This window comes from Vanacampus margaritifer, chromosome 10 (assembly GCF_051991255.1).
Source record: "Vanacampus margaritifer isolate UIUO_Vmar chromosome 10, RoL_Vmar_1.0, whole genome shotgun sequence".
Classification (NCBI taxonomy): domain Eukaryota; kingdom Metazoa; phylum Chordata; class Actinopteri; order Syngnathiformes; family Syngnathidae; genus Vanacampus; species Vanacampus margaritifer.
In genome coordinates this window covers 10,089,439-10,108,709 of record NC_135441.1, presented here as the reverse complement: position 1 = coordinate 10,108,709, position 19,271 = coordinate 10,089,439, and the positions used below count along the sequence as shown (strand labels likewise).

General features: G+C 38.9%; 1 protein-coding gene across 3 annotated transcripts in view; it reads left to right on the top strand.

The window, feature by feature from the left end:
• The window catches only part of LOC144059486 (protein phosphatase 3 catalytic subunit alpha-like), a 41,788-nt gene that overhangs the window by 6,619 nt on the left and 15,898 nt on the right, over window positions 1–19,271 (top strand). For all 3 annotated transcript variants that reach the window (XM_077578609.1, XM_077578610.1, XM_077578607.1), the window contains exons 2-5: window positions 8,451–8,651; window positions 12,825–12,949; window positions 16,393–16,504; window positions 18,588–18,733. In XM_077578609.1, coding sequence (XP_077434735.1) covers window positions 8,451–8,651; window positions 12,825–12,949; window positions 16,393–16,504; window positions 18,588–18,733 — 584 coding nt within the window. The remainder of the gene's footprint in view (window positions 1–8,450; window positions 8,652–12,824; window positions 12,950–16,392; window positions 16,505–18,587; window positions 18,734–19,271) is intronic.

Below are 19,271 nucleotides of genomic sequence, written 5' to 3'. Positions count from 1 at the left end.
AGAACTTTTTGCAACAGTGAAAGCTACATCTTGTCGAACTAGCGGTAAAATCTCCATTTTTGTAGGCTGCTATACGTCAGCACTTCCAAATATGGGCACACTGGCAACTGATCATTTCGCATGTCTCTTTCACACAGAGTGCCGTGTGAAAAGGGCTTTTCAGTATAATGACAACTTGTGATTCTACAAACCCAATTCCCAAAAAGTTGGGACACTATACAAATTGCGAATAAAAACTGAATGCAATTATGTGGAAGTGCCAAATTTGAATAGTTTATTCAGAATAGAACATAGAGAACAGGTCAAAAGTTTAAACTGAGAAAATGTATCATTTTAAGGGAAAACTGTTGATTTTAAATTCCATGGTGTCAACAAATCTCCAAAAAGTTGTGACAAGGCCATTTTCACCACTGTGAGGCATCCCCTCTGCCTGCTGCATGTGGTCTAGCATTCTCGTGTTGAAAAATGCAAGATTTTCTCTGAAAGTGATGATGCCTGGATGGGAGCATATGTTGTTCTCCAATCTGAATATACCTTTCTTCAACTGGCAACGGCGTCTGGCGCGGTGGATTGTGTTCACCCACAATGTTTTCTGAAAGTATTGCTGAGCCCTTTCTGTAATTTTCTTTACAGTAAGCATTCCTGTTTGTGCTGCAGTGCCGTTTAATGGCCCGAAGATCATGGGCATCCAGTATGATTTTTCGGCCTTGACCCTTACACAGAGATTCTTCCAGATTCTTTGAATCTTTGGATGATGTTATGCACTGTAGATGATGATTACTTCAACCTTTTTGCAATTTTTCGCTGGTAAATACCTTTCTGATATTTCTCCACTATCTTTCTGTGCAACATTGGAGGAATTGGTGAGTCTCTACCCATCTTTGTTTCTGAGAGACACTGCCACGCCAAGAAGCTCTTTTCATACTCCAGTCAAGTTGCCAATGGACCTCATTAGTGGTAACTGGTCGTCCAGCTGTTTTTTTTTATAAGTGCAATTGACTTTTCCAGCCTCTTTTTGCTACCTGTCCCGCCTTTTTTAAGATTTGTTGGCACCATGAAACTTACAATCAACATATTTTTCCCCTTAAAATGATACATTTTCTCAGTTTAAACTTTTGACCAGTCATCTATGTTCTATTCTGAACAAAATATTGAAATTTTGCACTTCCACTTAATTGCATTCAGTTTTTATTCATAATTTGTATAGTGTCCCAACTTTTTTGGAATTGGGTTTGTATATTAGATGAATGATAAATGGTAGGGATAGTTTTTTTTATTTTAAAAACGACTATTAGTAGTCGAGGAGGTTGATAACCAATATTTGGAGCTGATTTTCATTTTCACTAAAAGAGAAAACATTAGCATTATTTTTTTTTTTAAAACACAAACTCCAACTCTTAACTTTGTTGACTTTTTTAAAAAGTATATTTATTGAACAAGTTTAAAGATTTGCAAATTATTGCTTTAAAAAAATAAAATCTTAGTCAATAAGCATCTTGTTTTAAAATTCTAACAAAGTACAGGGACTTCCCAGTGTCACTGACATGTCTTAAAAAGTACATAAAAAACTTAAACAAGTAAACAGTTCCCTATTGTTTTCTACAGTAAAGTGTTCCAAAATTTCAAAATATCTGAAATGTTGAATTTGTACTTATCTTAGTTTTAATTCCAAACAAAAACATAAGGTGCAGAGCATTCCCGGAGACAGCAATATCTCTCATAAAGTTAATAGAAATCAGAACTCCAGACTACCCCTAAATGGTGACATTTTGCCCCGTAATTTTGAGACAGCGCAACTATTGTTGAATATATTACATTGCTGTCAAACTTCTGCTCCGCACTTCAGCACGTTCATCAGTAATATAGTGAAAATGAATGGGATGAATATTTACTTTTGCAAGTCAATTTATTGTGTGTGTCCTTAAATATACTTGTGCTCCTAAAATTTCAGATGAGGGGTTACTGTGCTCATAATTTAAAAAAAGAAGAAGAAAAAAAGGTAGTCTGGAGCCCTGGAAATAAATAGTTTCACAGTTTTAAATTGATCTATTATCGGCCATATGATTCTTCAACAAGGCCAATAATCAGTCTACCCCTAATAAAAGGACGCTCCCCATAATCATTCCCCACGTTGCTTGTAGGTGTTCTATCTTTATGCACAGTACGCACTACAGTAGCTTGCATTAAAAAAAAATCCACTGCTAACTTTGTTATTTTAATCACCCATTTCACAGAAGCAATTTTGACATAGTAGAACGGAAGCATGGTAAAATAGTTGTAAGCAGGATTATATAGAGTACATGAATGTGAGTAGAGGGTTGGCACAACAAATAACCACTAAAATGTGGTAAGGATCTAGCTCAAGGTGCGGATACACCCTTTCTAAGAGTCACTAGTCCCCTCTATGGGGGGTTTCCATGTCACAGTTCTGTATGATATTATAGCTGACACAGAATAGGTGGAAGAAGTTGCCCCACAAACCTGCTTTTGGATTGGAGCTTATTGCAGGATCTACTCTAATAGTAACATCCGAGATGCACCAGAAAGGACACTGTTCACCCAAAAAGAAAATGAGATGCCTAATTAAGATTTTTCCACAAAACTGTATTATTCTACTCATCTATATGATCGGTAGAAACATTGAGCGAGTTAAAGCAACATATCAGTTCATCAAAGCTTGGTCAAATCTCATATGCATAGTTGCGCGCATGCATGCATGTATTCATGCATGGGCAAACCACCACTTCTGGCATGGCTTGGGGCACTCTGGGCATATTTCCTTTTAGTGCAACATGCTGTCCCGTTCCCTTATGGTTGCCCCGAGGCCTCGCGTGAACTGCATTTCAGGAGCATAAATGTGTTCGCTTTTCATATTGTCTCGTGAGCCGGGGGTCACACCTTGACAGGTCTGTGTGTGTCCTGCGGGGAGGGTGGCAGGGCACTGTCTATTTATAGGGAAGGCACTCCAGAGAGAGAGAAAGAGCGAGCGAGGGGGGTGCTGTCTAATGAGGGCAGGCTGTTAGGGGATGAGCTGTTGTTTCTGTTTGTGTGAGAGTGTGTGTGTGCCAGTGTACGCAGATGGCTCTTCATGTGTGTAGTCTGCATTAATTGAATGACTTCAAACGTGTCTTTGCTTGTTCCTCTACCACCATCAGCACCTTCAATTACCCACGGGTCAAAGATGGCGGTCACACAAACACACTATGAGGAGTCACATACATATCTGTAGTTCCTTCCTCAATTCTCATCTCATACAATCCAGTTTTTTCTCCTCTCTCTTTTTTATGGCTTGGTCTCATTCTTTCACCCCCCACTTCTTCCATTTTCATTTATTCATGCAGAGCAACAGAATGAAGGCTCTTGGAAGGTGTGTGTGTGCATGCGTGCATGTGTGTGATCATGTAAGATGAAGGCAACCTACATCTAATGGCTTACATTCCGACACATCCATAGATATGTATGCTTGGACAGTAGACACATAATAATAAGGGATCCTCATTTGTCTATTAAATTGTATTGTGTAATGCAGTTGTCCTGTTGTTTTTATATTATATAATACAATATATTTATATTAGGGGTGTCAGGCGATTACATTTTTTAATCGTAATTAATCGCATGACTTAAATGGTTAACTCATGTTTGATCATAAATTTTATATCTGTTCTAAATGTACAATAAGTTTTCATAATCTTGTTAACATAAAAGTGAAAACAAAAGTTAAACTAATAGAAATATGGCTGCATCTTTTAGTCTTTGATACAGTAATTTCATAATAATTCATAAAATGGAGTAAAATTAAAAAGATGTACTGTACTGTAAAAAATAAATGAGTGTGATATTGATTTGTGTTGAGGTCATTTTTCTGCCACTAGATGGCATAATTGCATTTGTAAGACGGTGGTGACATCTTCTTTTCATATTAAGAGCTATCTAATCTTTAACATGAGGTAACTTGTGAAATTATGCACATTTTAAAAATTGTAAAATACAACTTGACCCCAGTCTCCACAAATCTATGCATTATTTATCAATTTATTACTGCTAAAATTTGACGTGGACGTATCTGCTGCGTTGCGACTGGATTTCCAAGTAAGACGCATGCAAAACAAGAACTGATGATGACATCTTCAGTCGTGTCTGCAATCTTTCAGTTTTCCATTGCTGTCACTTCCTGCCGCAGCATCCCCACTGCTTGCAAATAGTGTCCTGTGACGCTGAAACTAATGAAATATCCCTATAATTGATTTGAGCCATTATAAATAATGGGAGGGTGGATTCTGATCAAATTCTGCTCCAGTTAGGGTATTTGACCAGCCCAAACACATTTAGGGGCTTTGTTTGAAAGCCATGTCGTGAGCTCGTCTTCACTGCTCTGTGCTGTTGAGATTTTTGGCTGAGCTGGCAGCTTTTTCACTTAATAGATTCCACACTTGGGATTTCAGCTGTGGAGAGCCGAAGGACATAAACAGTGGGAAGTATGAATGAGATTATTCACAGACAGTAACAAGTGGCTAAAATCGATCTCGTCTGTCATTGTGCAACAGTTGGAGATAATTGCCCCTATTTGAAGGAAAATTTCGTTGTTCTTACCTCAAAGGAAGTTGTTAAATGGTAAAATTGAAAAACTTTACATATGCCGCAGGCAAACATTGACCTTACTTGACCTGACATGCATGTTTTCAGAATGTGGGAAGATACAACATGAGTCCACCGTGCTGCCCCTATCTCGGCTATCGTTCTTGTCCTGTATTTTAATTGCCGCACGTCCAGCCTGACAGAGTTTCCCCAACACCATCTGTTGCAGCACCCTGAAGACAGGCACCTGTATTAGGGATCGTGTCAAGCATTAAATATTGATTTTCAGTTGGTGAATAAAGTACCCTGTAGATAGGCTGCCTGCCTGCCTAGAGGGCACCGCGGACAAACTGGCCGTTCTTAGTGCCAGTACGACAGAGGATGTTTCTAGGCTAGTTCACAAACATTATAGACCAGGATCCCCTTGACAACAATAGAGATGATATTTGTTAAAATAATCCTGATTGATTTGATTTGGACCCAACAGATACATCGCAGATGAATGGTCACTGCCTCACAACCATGGCACACAAAGTCTGGCGTGTCTGAATTTTCTTTGTTTTTACACATAGTGTGGCCCCATGATTTGTTCCTAGACATTTATCAAGCTCTAGCTCTATTTTCTGCATCAGGAACTTGTTCCTGCATTATAGACAATTTTGTCCACGTGTGTACATTGTGGTACTGGCCTAGTATTATTTATACTCTGTTGATAATGTTTTTTGCGGAGGTTTTCGAAACAAGAGTGATATCTCTTCCATGCAAATGATGAAAATCTATAGAAACAGTGTTTATTGTCGGCGTGTGCAAGTGCATTACAGTCAAAACAACAGAACATTTTTGAGCTGTTCTTTCCAACAAAGAGTGCATGACTGCGTGACTGACAGTCATATTACGTAAATTATAAACCCACACGTTTGTTGTTTACATGCAGCATTTAATTGTGATCTATAAGTGTCTGAGTGTGATTATGAATGAAATAATTTAGTGTTAATTTAGATTAAGATATGTGTCCACTTTCCGTCTGACCATATTTAAATGTGAAGAGCATCTAATTGCACTGGTTGTGTCCTCACTGCAATTGACGGCTATACTGTCGATGCGTTGAAAGTGTGAGGTTAGGCAGTGATTAAGAACAAGCCTGAACTTTGCACATTGCAATGTCATTCTGAGCTCAAATGAAAAGCTGCTTGCCTTTTGTGCCAATGAAAAGGTCAGCGGTCGGTTGAAACGGACATTTATGGTAGATCAGTATTGCTGCTGAGTTCCGACTCTGCCAATGGTTTTCCCCAAGTATCGTTTCTCTCCCAGAGCTCCGTCTGTCTCTACTGCTCTTGACACTCTTATACCTGCCCTATTTTTCACACTACGCTCCACATTTATGACTTGCACGTGTTGAGTTCATGTACGGTTTATGTACTAGCTTGTGTTCCCTGGTTGCACTAGAACAGTACAGCGTAGTGCAGTCAAGCGCAGAACAGTACATCACTGGACCATAAAGTTGAGTCACACACTGACCACTGTTTGTTCTGTTTTTTTCAGAACTAACTCTGAAGTCACACGCATGAGTAACTGAAACTCTTCTGTGTTCTCTGACAGCCTGGTGTACACAAAGTTTTTCAAATATTAATCGGTCCCTACCTGAAAGGCAAAGATGGTTTTAGCACTCGGCGCGAAGCGACGGAAAGCAGACTCCCCAGTTTGGCAGCTGCTGCTGTCCTGGGATGTGTCAGGGTGCTCCGGTGTGTTGATGTGTTGTATTCACTCTTAAGATGACGTAATGGCCTACTTATTGAGACACGAGGTGCAGGCCTCATGTGCCAGCTAATGCGTCTTCTCCATTCCACAGTAACTACTACTGTAGGCGGTAAGGTAACTAACGTTATGGCTCACCTGATTGCTGGGATTGGTCATGTGACGTTCACAAGCTGAGCCTTTAGGCACTGTGACGTCATTTTTAGTCGACAGCAAGTGGCAAAATGGCTGTTCCCTGAGATGGATTTAAAAAAAAATTGCTTAATTCATATTCCACAAATGCAATAATTCATTTGACATCATACGCTGCTGTGCAAACTAGTTCATCGTTTGCTGTTCGTAACCTTGAAATATTCTAATTACTGTACAGTAAATCCTCGTTATTCGCATGGGGAGAGACCAAGCAAATAATTGATGCTCACCCACAAAGCTTCTTGTAGTAGCGAAATCACCTTTTTTCCTATTTGACAAGGCTATAGCAATACAAAATGATGCTTCTTCCCTCACTTTTTTGGCATCAGGAGCCACTAGATGGCGTCAAAGCAATATTTTATAATGGCGATACCTTTGATCTGAGCACAAAACAGCAATTAGGTGAGTTTCAGTGAACAACAGAGAATATATTTTGGTGAGGATTTATTGTACATTTGATTTTCAGTGAAACTATTTTGAAAATCTACAAGGTACTATTTCCTGTATCTGGTCAGGTGTGTTTCCAATATGTAGCCATGACTCATTGGTGATTTTTACATCGCTGTGTAAGTCACCTTTGAGGCCTAGCTGCTATATTGTACACGTAACAACCAACCACGCTAACATTAGGTTAGCTGCTCCGTCTTTTTTCTGGATGCTGCTGTAATATAGCTTCCACTTTGCTTTTACTTGCTACTCTGTCTCCTTGAGTAAACTGTCTGATTACTTGGTATACATGAAAAAGTTGTTGTTATTGTCTATTTGTGACTGATGCATTCAACGAGGCATGTTTTTCTCCCTCTCCTGCCAAACCAGTAGTAGTATGAGTAGATCAATGTCGGTACTGCACGATGGAAAGGGAAACTAAGCTGCATATGGTGACATATGAATGATTAGTGCCACTAGCAAGCTTTGTACAAGTTTTTCATGTAACTAATAGCTCTAAATGGTATGTTATTTTAAGAACGGCGCCGGATGTACTCTTGTGATTGAGGGTTTTGGAGCTTGATCGTCAGTAAAATGAAGTGTGAATTTCACATTAAAATATCATGACCGACATTAGTGCGAACACTCGCAGAGGAGATTGTCGCTTGTTCACAGCGTCAAAATGAGAGAGAGGCACGGCAATCGAGAAGAGGGAGGAATAAACAGACGGGGCAAGAGGAGTGCAAAACAGAGACAAAGTGGCAGAGTGAACGTGTGTGTGTGTGTGTATATGCGCTCGTTTGTGTGTGTGTATGGAGAGAAAGAGAGCCAGGCCTACTTTTAGCGTGTGATCTAGGCCATTATCTGTGTTAGCACTGTTGGGGCTCGAACAGGCTCAATGGATTCTGTGTAACAATGCCTTTTATTACGTCTGATCTCATGTGTGTTCATGTGTCCCTCAAACTATAACAATAAGCAGCCAGTCATGTAAATGCTGCCGTTCCATACATGACGCACGCATGCACCCGATACGCCTCTGCCCTTTTGTTTCTTGCCACCGAGTTTGCGCACGCTCGTGTGTGATTGCGAGGTTTTCAACGTGCCTTGTTTTTGTGTATGTGACTCCTCACGTGCAGCTGTGCACTCTCGCCGTATCACCCCCGTCGTCAGCCAACCCCCCGTGATCCAGCAGCGGCCTGAGGGCCTTCATTATGTAAGAAAGACATTACTGCGGAACACAGGCAGGCAGCCCTGATAACTGTGGCAGCCCCTGCTTCATTACAGTATGCCTTAGCCTCCATATATCACGCAGAGTCAAAGATTGTAGCTCCATAATAGAGAGCGCAGAGGGCTTATAATGTTTGAAGGCGAGTTTTTTGAAGGAAACATCAATTAATCATGTTCTGCTCCCTTCACTGGCTGAGCACATCAGCTTGCTTTTTACACATGTTAAATCCTTTCATTCCATCCCATACACCTATTGAAATGATCCCTCTTCACAGCGGTCCCCTTCCCTCTGGCCCATCGGCTGACCATGAAGGAAGTGTTCGACGCCGAGGGCCGGCCGAGGGTGGACCTGCTCAAAGCTCACCTCACCAAGGAGGGCCGTCTGGAGGAGGCGGTGGCCTTGCGCATCATCGACGAGGGCGCCGCCATCCTGCGCCAGGAGCGCACCATGTTGGACATTGAGGCACCAGTAACAGGTATTTGGATTTTCATGTCGACTACAGTAAATTGATGTGTTATGGTATGATGATGATTGGGCTTTGCCACCAACTTATGGCATCTCTAAGCAATTATAAACCCTTTGGGGCGGTTTGGGGTTGGATATCAGGTAGCAGGGTTCTGATCCTCCGCAAACTGTATTTTCTGTTTCACTGTGCTTTTCCGTCATGGAAAACTGCAGTTTATAGAATTAAAGACTGTTTTTTTGATTGTGGGAAAGGAGCGCTTTCCACCAATTTATTGAATTATGGGAGAACAATATAACACAAACACATGCAGGAGCTGCTGCTTGATAAAACAGAAACACATCATCTGCAAAATCAGAGACATGATACTAAGGTCATCAAACCAGACACTCTCCAAGGCCTCGGCCTTACAGTACGTAATATGGATTTAAATTGGGAGTGCTAAATCTGTCAAAATATGGCAATTTCTTAATGTAATATACATATTCAAAAAAATATAAATGCAAATATAATGACTTCCTCTGTTCCCCTGATGGACGAGCACAAAATGGAAGCGTTTTGCATTCCCTTTTTGAGTAAAATTTTGGGATGCTTGTTTTTTTAAAAACAATATTTATTTCTGTTACATGGAACTGTCTTTATGTTTTTCGTAGTATTTTTTTCCCCCTGTTTTCAGAATAGCCACCCCCCGCCCCCCCCCCCCCCCCGTTTTTTAACTTTCTTTTTTTATATATTTTTTTCGTTTTTCAGATTTCTCCTTTTTCTTTTTCTGAATAATTTTTGGTTCCGAATTTTGGAATAACTTGTTTCAGTTTTTGGATTTTTTAAAATAGTTTTTCAGAATGTTTTTTCTATTTTTCAGATCTTTTTTTTTAAAATAGTTTTTCAGAATGTTTTTTCTATTTTTCAGATCTTTTTTTCCCCTGAATATATGTTTTCCTGTAAAAAAAAAAAAAAAAAAAAAAAAAAAAAAAAAAAAAAAAAAAAAAAAAATATATATATATATATATATATATATTTCAGTTTTTCAGAATATATTTTTTATGACAGAAAAAATAATATCACCAAAAACTGAAAAAATTATTCCATAAAACATAAATTAAAAAATATATTCCAGAAACAAAGAACTTCCGCCCCCCCCCCCCCAAATTTATTTTTTATTTCCTCAAGTGAATGCTATTCTGTAATATATTTATGAAAAAAAGAAAAACATCAATATTATAATAGCCATACGGAGCTCCGGCAAATAAAAAAATAAAAAAAATAAATCTACAAAGTAATATTATGAAGAAAAAAAATATTCTTGAAGTCAATATTGTCATTTCAAAGTTTTTTATATATAGATATTGGTGAGTAATTATATCAATTAATTTCAATATATTGTCAATCACTGTATTGTGATGCAATGTTTAGCATTGGTTAATATCGTAATAATATTGCGTTACTAAGCGCTTCCCATCCTCTTTTGCTCAATGAGGGCTCAGACAGGTAAGACACACGCAGCCATAGAACAAAGTGAAGAACCGCCCCATCATGTATTAACCGGTGCACATTCACTGATTTAACCTGCCATGTGTATCTGCTGCTACCCTTTCAGAAGGAATATGAATTATTGTTCCGTCTCAATTGGCTGAGAGACACAATCAGTGTAATATACGCCTCACAATATCTGCATCTATTTCCTTGACAGGGAAATGGTAGGAAGCAAGGAAAATATGGTGGGTGGGAAGAGAGGATAGATTGAGATCGATGGCGAGAGCAAAATGGAAAACAAGTTTCTGAGACAGGAAGGCAATCATACTCAGACCCATCCAGATGATTGACAGCAGTGTGCGTGTGTTTATGCAAATACAAGTGGTGAGATGAATCTGTGTGGGTTGTTCCAGTGTAGGAACAGGTACTGCTCCCCGGTGACAACAGAAGACAGGCAGATGTAGAGCTGGTTGAATAGAAGGTGTTTAGCGCAGAGCTTTTTCAACCTGCTGCTTCCGGCAAAGAAATATTGATCTGCTATTCCAAGTTCTTCTACAGCTAAACAATATGACTCAGAAGAACCGACCTCAAAGGACTTTTTGTCTGAGCCAGCTAAAGTGGTGAGTAACAATTTGCAGATAGCGCTGTGACAAATGAGTCCAGGTTTTCACATTTGGGAGAACTAAGCGCAAAGTTTTGGCATTCTATTTTTTGTCGGCCAAACTGTCTCCCAAGTTCGAGAGAATGCTGAATTATTCCCAGTTCCAATTTTGCCGCAGTGTAAGAGCCTGCAAGAAAGATGAAGAGGATTTTTATCTTCCAGCTGTGTCCAAAGGATACATCCAATCAACAAAAGAATGGATTTGCTACAAGAATTTTTTTTTTTGAATGGCCCAGCCAGAGCCATTACCAATACTAAATGCAATGTGTGTGCGGTGACCTGAAGAAGAGATTTGCAGTGTGTGCAAGAAGAAAAAATAGACAAATATTGCTAGTCCAATATGCACCACACTGATAGACTTGTAACCATAATGACTGGCGCTTCAATAAAGGTCTTTAAAAGTGTGCTTACTCACACAAACGCATTTCTTTCCAATAAATGAAGAGTTTGTTTTACAAGGATTGTACAGCTATTTCTTTCTACAGTATACTTGGAGTTGGTCCCATTGTTTACACCATTAATTCTCAACTAGGGTGCTGTGGCACGTTAGTATGTTGTGAGAGATCATTAGGGGTGCTGCGTGCAATTATCTAATTTCACAAAATCTTTTCCAAACATTATTATTTATTAATTACAAAAATATATTTGTTTATCTATGAGTGGCATCTTAGTCCTATATGTATCCACCTGTCATCATTAGGGATGTAACAACAACGGCAATATCGTGATATTGCGATATTATAACTGCCACAATATATCATCGTCGTCATGTCACGATATTAACTCATTCAGTGCCATTGACGTCTATATACGTCAAAAATTCATTTGAACTATTTCTATTAGTTTAACATTTTTTTCTTAACATTCTTTTGTTAACAAGAGTATGAAAACCTAGAATTTTTTATTGCACATTTAGAACAGATATAACATTTGTGATTAATTGTGAGTTAACTAGTGAAGTCATGCGATTAATTACAATAAAAAAATGTAATCACCTGACGCACCTAATTCTTAATAATCTTTTCTTAAAAAAAAGATTTAAAAAGGAAAAAAATATATTTTAAGATAATCTTTTCTTGAAAAAAAGATTAAAAAAAGAAAAGATTATTAAAAATTAGGGGTGTCAGGCGATTAAAATTTGTCAACGTAATTAATCGCATGACTTAACTAGTTAACTCACATTTTGTATCTCTTCTAATTATACAATAAACAATTCTAGGTTTTCTTATTCTTGTTAACAAAAGTGGAAAAAAATGTTAAACTAATAAAAAATTGTTAAAATTAATTTTTTACGTATAAACGCGTCAATGGCAGTAAATGAATTAAAAGCAGCACATTCTTTAAAAAAGTCAAGTTGATTTGTGCAGTTCTATCACCCTCTGGTGGCTTTTTTTAAAGGGCAGTTTAATTTTCATATGGCATGTTTTGGCCCTTCTATGTTTATAATCCACGCTATTGGTCAGGTGAAGGGGAACGCAATATGCTTGTGAACCGAGTCAATATGTGGAGGAACTTAATATGTGCGTGCGTTAGTATGAGCTCTTTTTTTTTTTTACAATATTGTGACCTTTTTGTATCGCCAACCTCCCCACAATATCATGATAATTATCGTATTGTGATGTTTGGATATCGTTACATACCTATCACCTGTTAAACAGTCATTCTTTTTCTGGTGACATTTTTGTTTGATGTTGAGCTATGAGATTTTGCTTATGTAAAATGGCTTCCTTGACTTCATACGGTCCTCAAGTCCTTCACAATGTGACAGCTTCAAACAAGAAGCCTCATTTGAGGTGGTACAGTACACAGGCATATAAAATGCAACATGCATATTTGAGGTTCACTGGCTGACAACATCCATGAGACAAGACTATCTTCTTTGATGCCAGTCGGATGTGTCACTTAAAATATACATGTGAATGAACTCTTGAAAAATCGGATATGGGCATTAAATGGGAATTGGGTTATTGGCCCTGCAGTGTACTATAAATCCAGCAAACTCAAATTTCTTATGTGACTGATACTACGCTCTCCGTCATATGTCATTACAGTGTGTGGAGATATCCACGGCCAGTTCTTCGATCTGATGAAGTTGTTCGAAGTGGGAGGTTCACCTGCCAACACGCGCTACCTCTTCCTGGGGGACTATGTGGACAGAGGCTATTTCAGTATTGAGGTAAAAATGCATCGACAGATAACCCCGTAGTTGGGCATAATACTCCCCTTAGTGATTGTCTGTTAATAAATTAAACCATAAATACTGTATACCACAAAGTATGATTCCCAAACACTTTAATGACATTTAAACACTTACAATCAATCAATCAGATAAAAGTTTTTTGGGTAGACAACTAGTTTAATATTTTTTTGGCCTGCTGACGGCAATTAAATACACATACAATAAAAATCAAAATGTGGGCACTTACATCAATTGTCATTTCCGTCAATGACGATGCCCACTTCTCGGCGAATGCGAAGCCTAGTAAAAATACCCGGACTGAGCACCAACTGAAGCAGGTTTAAAGCATCCGTCGATCAGATGAGGTCCCTCTCATTACGTGTATTTTTGCAAGGGCTTCGCATCAAAAAGCATTCACAGAAAATGCAAAAGCACTCTGCGAAAAAAAGGTAGGCATCGTCATTGACGGTAATTGACGATGAAGTAATAATTTGCTAATAATAAATCATTTTCAGACTTTTTTGCTATGTGTGAGCTGTGAAATATGTGGGGTCCACTCATTGGTAGTTCTAGAAAGTTTTATCTGGGGTAACATAGGGGTGGCAGGAGGTTTAGATGGGGGGTGTAAAAAAAAGCCCTCACCCTCACCCACCAAAATTATTATAGTTAACAAAAATTAATGAAATAACGCACTAAAATTGAAATATTATTCAAAATTACATCATACGCTTATAAAACTAATGAAATTTAACTAAAATTGTAGTGAAAATGTACTTCATTTTAATCTTTGCCTATTAGTATCATATATGAGCTTTCGTAAATGTACAGTATTTGTTTCGGTGTTGCTGGAAGGTCAAACAGACAAACAGCCTTGAATGCTCTGAACCAATGGCAGGGCAGCTTTTTCATGTTGGGGAAAAAACAACAACAATTAGGTATCGGTACGATATCGGCATTGGCTGATACTGCATAATTGGGAATCTGTATCGGGGGGCCAAAAAACGGTATCGGAACAACACTATTTATTACACAATACTTCACGACATTTTCTTGTTTTACACTCGGCAAATACTCCATGTATTAAAAACTAAATAAAATACTAAAGCTGATTAAAAAAATAACCAAAAATGAAACTTTTGAAAAAATGTAAACTAACAAACCTGGTTGAAATACTAACTGAAATCAAACAACAAAAGTCAAAATGAAATATAATTAAATATAATGAAAAATCCCAAACTATCACAACCCTGGTTGGCGCAACGTTTGGCAGAAATGCAGTATTAGTTTTCACATGAGGAATGAAGAGACTAAATTACTGAAATTGGAATTGTCTTGTTTTTGTTCTTGAGTATTAAGAGTGGACAGGTGCAGAGGGTTACAGACTAACAAACAAATGCACGCAACAACTCACTCACAGTGCCACCGCTGTTTTCCAATCATTTTCAGGAACTTAACTCTTTCACTGTCAGACGTTTTCAGAAACGGGTTGTCGCCAGTGCCAGCCGATTTAAGCATTTTGACTGATCTTTCAAGGTCCACAGAAAATGTTGTGTTTGGACTATGGAAACACACATACTACCAAATGAAAGATTGGACTCTCATCTTTCATCAGAAAAAAAAGTTTGTTTCTACCTTATTCCGTTCTTCAGTAATCAACAATAGAAAATGGTTACTTTCACCGAAATTCTCTGTTTTGAAACAAAAAGCGGAGAGCTTTTTGTGAAACAATGTTATTTCATGCACTTTAGTGAATTGTACACTTCTTTTTGTCCATGAATGATGCCACAAACACCTAAATAGTGCTTTACTTCTGTAAAACGCTTTCACCAACAATGAAAAAGTGTTTTTAGTTTGCAAAATACATTTATTTCCATTCAACAGTGTAACAATTTGACAAAACAATTTCGCTAACTATTTACAAATGTGTGCAACTGTGGTACTACTTACAATTATGTGGATGTTTCAAATACAGTTTTTCTTTTTATAACGCTCTCCTGCGTGCAAGGAGAGGGACCAGGATTCGCACAACAGATTAGTTTCACTTTCGCTTTGTCCGTTTCGCGTGCAGACGTTACACTTTCTTGACGGCCTTTTTTTCCGGGGAATAAATAGCAAGTAGCAGACTGTACACACTCCTCCGATGAATATGCATTGGACTCGGGACACTCTTCGTCGTCCGATTGAACGTCCGCCTGAGCGTTGTGCTCCGTGTTTTCCGGTGTCAGCATCGCTCGCCCGTGAACCTTTATAACGTCGTCATAGCCGCCGCGTCAGCGCTTCCAACTTCGGCGTCAACCTCGGAGTCACCATCATCATCATCGATGATGATCATCGTCGTCATCAATGTGCTCTTTATCGTTGGTCGATGTCTTTGAAAAAAACGGCTCGACCGTGAGCTGCTTGCAAGCGGCCGCCATTATGGCTTCTTCAGTCAATGTCCCCTCAACACTCTAGCCCCGCCTCACGTCTTCTACTGACGCCCACCCAATCTTGTCAAAAGAGAGTCATCGCTGCCCTCTAGGGGCCAAAAATAGTCATTAGGCACAACAGACTTGCTGGAAACTTTCACCATAGATGCGGAAGGGTTCCCTCTACCCGTTTCCAAAAAATTAAAAAAAAAAAATTGGATGACGTCTTTTAACGTCATTGGCGGCCCTCCGTAGGTTTTTACTTGACGTCTTTTAACGTCAGTGGCAGTGAAAGAGTTAAAATACCATATTCTGCCTTTAAATCTAGATTACTTTAATGTATCTGAGTGCTGAATGCTGAATTTACAGATTTACATAAAGCAAGTGTGTGGATTCAACCTCTCCATATTGTTCGAGATTTTGCTGCAAAAAGAATAGGAAATGATTGGACTGGCCATTTGTCTGTGATGCAAGTGCATGAAGGTATTTCTGTGATCACATTGTCTGGCAGAAGTGAACCGTGATGGGATGAGTGTTATGTCAGTGACAGTTTGGAGGGAGGTGAGCAATATTTAGTCCACCTTTGTTACACTCAAGGGCGGATAGACCTAATGTAGAGCAGTTACTTTGAGGATATCAACTGGGACCTTTTGATTCCGAATTCAGTTTGAGTTGAGACATTTGAAGTTCGGTTTACTTTGTGGCATGATAATGTTTTTCTTGATTTAGACACATTAGGCCAAATTGGTCATTGCTATAGAAACATGACCATATAAAGTTCATATCTGTGTTTTGTTCCCTCTCAAGACATTTGCATTTTGCGTGAAGGTGGATAGACAGTTGTGCGATGCGACAAATAATTCAAACAAGAATTCAAAATGTCAGATTGTGTGACTGTACTCTAAAAAGGCAAGCATTTAGTCTGGATATGCACAAAATGAGTTTAAAATTCAACTCATTTAACTTGTGAAATGACTATTTTGTTCTTAATGAATGTCTTCTAATTCTTTCTCTTCCCCGGTGAACATTTAGTGCGTGCTGTACTTGTGGTCACTGAAAATCCTCTATCCAAAGACACTCTTTCTTCTACGGGGAAACCATGAATGTAGACATCTGACGGAATATTTCACCTTCAAACAAGAATGTGAGTAACTCATTTGTTCCCTCCAAATGTCACTCGCTTGTTCTTCCTTTGTGTCATTGCCACTTATGCAGTGTGATTTCTTAGTTGAAAGTGATTCAGTAAGGCAACAAAAAATTCTCAACATTGTTGCCTTTTATTGATCATTTTACGGAATTATAATTTGAGCAACACGGTGTGGCTTTAATGGTTAGCTTTGTAGCCTTAGAGGTTCTGGATTCAAATCATTGAATTTATTTTGCATTGTACTATACATAAAACACAACTTCTACGTCGTCAAAGTCAGCAGTATAATCAGAAATGATTCAATTACCAGTATATGCTCCTTGCGGTTATTAATTTGCCGCATAACGATGACACAGGAAGAAGCTTGAAGTGTTGAATGTAGACTTCTAGATTTATTGTTTGTTTTTTATTGTGCACTCTCCCGCCCAGCTGGGTCACATTGAAAGGGGACAAAAATTAAATAATTAAAAATGAAATATTGTAATAAAAAATACTTCTAGATGTATGTTTATTTATTTTTTGATGAGCAGGGCAATAGTATAGATATTTATAGATTTTTTAAATAATTTTTTTTATCTCTGGCCCTTCAAATGACGACATACTTCCATGACTCCGAATTAAAATACACAATAGCTCCCTTGAATACAGGAAGTGCAGTTTTATTCCCTTTCGCTGCATGTTGTGCAAATAGACAGCGTGTAATTCAAAGTAATGTAAATGCAAGTCAGTAATATTAAAACTTGCATGAATGTCTAATAAAAGTTACTTTTGACCTGCACAATTACAAGAAGTACTCAAAGTGGTAACCATTAGCTCCCGGACATTTATGTGTACAGCGAACTACTGCTTGGCTAACGTTGGCCAAAGTGTCCAGTGGGATTGCTGCATACGCACGTGTTTTTAATTTCATGTCTAAGAGGCCAGAGCCACCAATGTAGTCGGTTTTCTGCTATACAAAATGCATGTGCAGCAATCCCATTGTATAGCGTTTTGTAGTGTAGTGTAAGTATTTAGTATTGGATTAAATCTCCATATTCCTCAATCTTCTTCTTCGCTGAGCCCTTCCGCCTTCATTTCCCACAATCCAGCCTTCTCCATCTTTCTTTCATCTCATTCTTCCATCCCTCTTTCTGCCTGTGAGTCCTGTCTGAGAGCGGGTGATTAGCGGCAAATTAATTTGGCCTGCAATGATTGGCTCAGGGACTTCCTCCTCTGTGTCTGATTGGCCAGGGGACGAGGAAGCTAATTTCCCCTGATGCTCTTGGCGAATGGTGGTCGCCCTCAATTACCATCTGCTTCATGTGTGTACGTTCGTTTTTGCAGTATCTTCAGAAATGTGTGTTTGAGAGAGAGAACAAGAAAAAGAGGAAAAGAGCTGACACCTGGCAATAATGATCTCTTGTTATACACGAGGCACATGGAGAGGACGACAATGACACTCCTGGCAGACACACACACACTCACACCTCAAGGCTCACACAATGCTAGCCTTGATTGGAATACATCATCGTCTGTCCTCAACCGCTCCCTTTTCCTGCTCCTCTCCACAAATGTTGCCCCCATCCTTTCTTCTCTTTTGTATCATTTCCAAACGTCCTCCTTCTCTCTTCATTAAATTATTATTATCCTGTTATTCCTGCAGCCAAAATCCGCCTCTCCATTCCTTTTCTTAGCTTCCCCCCCCCCCACCTTTCTGCTATTTTAATCCAATGACATTGCTTTTGTGTTGGGACGCATTGTCAGGGCTGTGTGCTAAATGTACTTTCAAGATACATCCTGTTGGATGTCATAAGTGATAGTGCTGCCAAATCAAAGAAGGATTTGTTTTTAGAACAAAACAATCTGCCTCGCAGTGTCTCTGTGCTGCTTCATGCTCATATTTGGGTCAGGTTTTCACTCCCTGAAAACAGAAGTCTTGAAAGCATATATTGCACCAAGTCTTGTATTTGTTTTCATTTGTGCATAAATTAGCTAGTAATGAAAGTCACGTCATGCTTTCAGTCCCAGCTTTGATCTTTCTTACATCCAAACTCCACTTGGAGCTTCTCTCAACTTGTGTCCGTCCCCAAATGTCCCGCAGGTAAGATTAAGTATTCGGAGCAGGTGTATGACTCCTGCATGGAGGCGTTTGATTGCCTGCCCCTAGCAGCGCTGATGAACCAGCAGTTTCTCTGCGTGCACGGGGGCCTTTCGCCAGAGATCCACACGCTGGACGACATCAAAAAGGTGCACACGCCCACAAACTTGTCGCATGCACACATCGAGATAACCTCACTCTGCTTTGTTTGCACCTGTTGCATTAAATGTTGTCATTTTCAAAAATTGGAGAGAAGAAAATCCCTTGGGGTGATTGATTGGTTACTCTCTTGGGCGCATATTCTCCTTTGTGCTTAAATCAGGTGGCACTTTTGTGGCTGAAAACTAAAACTTCTACACTGTAAAAAATGATTTTGGAAAGAGGCAAAATTAACCCACAAAAATCAAATAAAATTTACCTGATTACTTTAGACAGCAAAGGAATTGCCAAATTCAGGGTAAATTTAACTTACACTATCTATTATGTAAAAAGTGTTACAGAGAAAAACCGAATAAAACGTGTCATCACTCTACGACGTTTAACGAGCACATAATGGAGTGTCATGTAGTTTGTCTGATTGGAGTTGCCGTAGCGTGCCGTCATCGGCAAGCGGAAGTCTTCCATCCAGAGGAAGAATGATTTGCATTTTCTAGCTAAACATCCAATCAGTGTGATCTCCATTTTTCA